This window comes from Antechinus flavipes, chromosome 4 (assembly GCF_016432865.1).
Source record: "Antechinus flavipes isolate AdamAnt ecotype Samford, QLD, Australia chromosome 4, AdamAnt_v2, whole genome shotgun sequence".
Taxonomy (NCBI): Eukaryota; Metazoa; Chordata; class Mammalia; order Dasyuromorphia; family Dasyuridae; genus Antechinus; species Antechinus flavipes.
This window is the reverse complement of record NC_067401.1, coordinates 140,577,372-140,581,122: the sequence shown is the minus strand read 5'-3', so window position 1 is coordinate 140,581,122 and position 3,751 is coordinate 140,577,372. Positions and strand designations below refer to the sequence as shown.

At 55.5% G+C, this 3,751-nt stretch overlaps 1 protein-coding gene across 1 annotated transcript; it reads right to left on the bottom strand.

The window, feature by feature from the left end:
* Positions 1 to 280: 280 nt before the first annotated feature.
* On the bottom strand, positions 281 to 2,545 carry FZD2 (frizzled class receptor 2). The gene has a single exon (XM_051994848.1). It carries the CDS (start codon positions 2,161 to 2,163, stop codon positions 451 to 453), a length of 1,713 nt encoding a protein of 570 aa, XP_051850808.1. The 5' UTR covers positions 2,164 to 2,545; the 3' UTR covers positions 281 to 450.
* Positions 2,546 to 3,751: the final 1,206 nt, after the last annotated feature.

Below are 3,751 nucleotides of genomic sequence, written 5' to 3'. Positions count from 1 at the left end.
AATCACCAAAAACTTCGTACCTTAGGGGAAAAGGGAGGGTATCAAAAAAGGGGTCACCTCACCCCACCCCCCCAACTACCCAACCCAGCCTGCGGTGTCTCTCGCTGGTCTTTTTTTTCCTTTTTTTCTTTTTAAATAGAAAATATATAATTAAATTTACAAAGGCTATTTACAGTTTTAATTACAAACCTTGGGGGAAGGGTGCAAAAAAGTTTTTTTGGTGGGGAAATACGATCTAAAAAAAAAACCCAAAAAATGGTTTAGATTTATTTTAAAAAAATAAAATAAGTTTGTGGGCCTTCCCCAACCCCTCCCAACTCGTACCCCTTGGTCAGAAAGTCATTCTTCCTCACACTCTGGATCTGCACTTTCCTCAACTACAGGAGAGCTGGAGAGAAGTGAAGGAAGGGGAGAGGGGCAAGGACGGGGTGGGCGGGAGGTGTGGTGTCCTCAGACGGTAGTCTCCCCGTGTCTGCTGTTAGTGAGCCGGGTGTAAAACTTCCTCCATGAATGGAGAGTCTTGCCAGACCAGATCCAGAACCCCGACGTGATACCCACAATGAGGGTCATGAGGTATTTAATCATGTAGACGGTGAAGTCGGGAGACATGCGCGGCGTGTACTGCAGCGGGCATGGGATGGCGAGACTCTTGCAATGCTGGCTGACCCAAGAGCGTTCCCAATGCTCCCGAAATGCCTGCTCATAGAAGTAACAGGCGATGACGATGGTGGCTGGCACGGTGTAGAGCACGGAGAAGACACCGATACGCACCATGAGCCTCTCCAGCTTCTCCGTCTTGGTACCGTCGTGTTTCATGATAGTGCGGATACGGAAAAGGGACACAAAGCCAGCCAGCAGGAAAGAGGTGCCGATGAACAGGTAAACGAAGAGAGGCGCCAGCACGAAGCCCCGCAGCGGGTCCAGGCTGTTGAGCCCCACGAAGCAGACGCCGCTCAGCAGGTCGCCGTCGATCTGCCCCATGGCCAGGATAGTGATGGTCTTCACGGCAGGCACAGCCCAGGCTGCCAGGTGAAAATACTGAGAGTTAGCCTCGATGGCTTCGTGGCCCCATTTCATGCCGGCGGCTAGGAACCAGGTAAGAGAGAGGATGACCCACCAGATTGAGCTGGCCATACTGAAGAAGTAGAGCATCATAAAGAGAATGGTGCAGCCCTCCTTCTTCGTGCCCTGCACCACCGTGCGGTAGCCGTCGTCCGAGAAGCGCTCGTTGCAAACCACCCGTTCCTGCAGCACGAAGCCCGCGATGTAGGCCACCGACACCATGGTGTAGCAGCCCGAGAGGAAGATGATGGGTCGCTCCGGGTACCGAAAGCGCTGCATGTCCACCAGGTAGGTGGTGACGGTGAAGAAGGTGGAGGCGCAGCAGAGTACGGACCAGGTGAGGATCCACAGGCGGGCAAAACGCGTCTCCTCTTGCGAGAAGAACATGGAGCCGTCGGTGCGCGCCGGCTCGCAGGGGGCGGCGCAGTCCCTTTCGCCCAAGAACTTGTAGTTGAGGTAGGAGGGCACTTTAAGTACCCGCGGGCAGTGGAAGGGGTGCTCCAAGGTGGCGTAGCGTGGGGAGCCTCCCCCAGCGCCTCCGCTGCCGCCGCCTCCGGGGCCTCCGGGGGTGCCCCCTCCTCCGGGCTGCAGTCCCGGGGGGGCGGTGGTGAGCAGCGCCGGCCCCCCGTCCTCTGAATGATTTTGGCCCACGCAGATCTGCTCGGCTCCGTGGCGGGGGAAATGCTCGCAACGTAGGCGCTCGGGCCACTGGAAGCCGAACTTATTCATGAGCGCCTCGCAGCCCTGGCGGGCGCGCTCGCAAATGGAACGGCACGGCGGGATGGCCTGCTCCAGGACGGTGCACACTGGCGCATACATGGAGCACAGGAAGAAGCGCAGCTCCGGCGAACACTGCACCTTCACTAGAGGGTAGAACTGGTGCACCTCGAGCCCGGCGTCCTCCTGGTTCGTGTGGCCCAGTAGATTGGGCATGATGGTTTGGTTGTAGGCGATGTCCGTGCAGAGCGGGATGGAGATGGGCTGGCAGAAGCCGTGGTCCGGGATAGAGATCCCTTTCTCCCCGTGGAACTGGGCCCGGCCGGCGGCGGGGAGCAGCAGCAGAGGCAGCAACAGACGGGGCAAGGCGCTGGGGGGCCGCATGCTGGCCGCCCCCCCCCTCCACTTTCGGTCACAGGTTTCCCCCCCCCTCCCCTCGCCCCAAGATCACAGCAGCTCCAGTCGGCAGCCTCCTCCCCTTCCAAACTTTTCTCGGTTGAAAAAGTTGGGGAGTAGGGGCAGGGGAGGGGGGGACTGTGCCTGCCTGCTTGCTCTTCCCGGCCAGACTGAGCCGCTGAAGCTGCTTAGCTAGGCTTCCTTTCCTCTCCTCCTCTTCCTCCTCCACTCATCTATCCTCTCCTTTCCACCAGCCCCCTCCCTGCCCAGCGACTCCTTTGTGCCTATTCCAGCCCTCACCTCGGCCTCTCGGTTCCCAATTAGTCGGTTTCAAGGGGGCCCCCCGCTTGCCGCCCCGCCCTCTCCTAGCCCCCCCCACCCCCATGGAACCTTGAAACCGCCCCTGCGGGCTCTAAGCCCCTTCCCAAAATGTACTCTTGGCCAATCAGATTCAAACCCGGGGACCAGCCCCGAGGGCAGGATTGGTCAACCACAACATAATGAGATCAGAAACCAGATGCCAACAAAACTTTCCTCCCCACCCCCCCTTTTGCTTTTTAAAGAGACAAGCTATTATTATATTTGGAGCTGTTGGCCTGGCCCGGGATCTCCCCAGAGTCTCGGCGGCGAGACCCAAAGACAGACACACGGACAGACAAAAGCTGTAGAGATTCTAGGTCCAGACGGATCCCCTTTTAGGGGAAGATGGGACTCCATCCAACCTATAGTTTCGGGCCCTTTAAATCCGCTTCCCTATCCCCACTTTCATTCTCGCTTCCAGGCCCCCGAGACCCCCTGGTTTTCAAGGAGAACTTTTCGAATCAATTGAAGAAGTTTAAAACTTTTTTTAAAAAAGTCTTGTAACTTGATTTAACCTTGAAACTTTTTCCTTTAAAAAAAAAAAAGCCGGATTTTTTCCCCTCGCCTTTTTTAAGGAGCAAAACTCTGCGGGAGTTTCATTATCTCACCCTAAATATAGATCTGTAGGCTTTTGTATCCCTCCCCCCACCCCACCCCTAACCGCCCCACACCCTTAAATAACCCTTCTAGAAATGGGAGCCTGTCTCTTTAAGAGGCTCTTAAAGGGGCCAGGACTCAGGGGCATAATTGCCCCGTAGCTAGCACAAAGAAACCCATTATGGTTCCCGCTGTACCGAGGCTCCTTAAAGTGAGAAAACTCGGGAACTCTTGGGATGGAAGGTGTAGAGTTCTTTCTAGATGGGGGAGGGGGAGGGGGAAATTGGGGTGGGGGTGGGGATAACTCCTTGTCTCTCCCTCCTCACTCTCTTCCCAAGTGAATTTTAATTGTGCAAAGCAACGTTTAGTTGCATTTACAAGAAGGTCTTAATCGAAGGTCAATGGGGGGGGGGGGGGAAGAGGAGGGAGGGTGTCAAGAAGAGGGTGGAGAGGAATCTGGACACTAGCCGAGGAAGAAAAGATAATTTAGATTAGATTAGAGAATTTAGATGGGGGAATTTCCTTTATCCTCTTCCGCCCTCCCCCCACTTTTCTCTCAGTCAACTTTCAGGTACTTTCTCCTGGGAAATGGGGGCTTTGTTTAACCCCAAATCTTTGA

Excerpts from the sequence above, each read along its gene's own strand:
- FZD2 (XM_051994848.1), bottom strand. The coding sequence starts at position 2,163 with ATGCGGCCCCCCAGCGCCTTGCCCCGTCTGTTGCTGCCTCTGCTGCTG.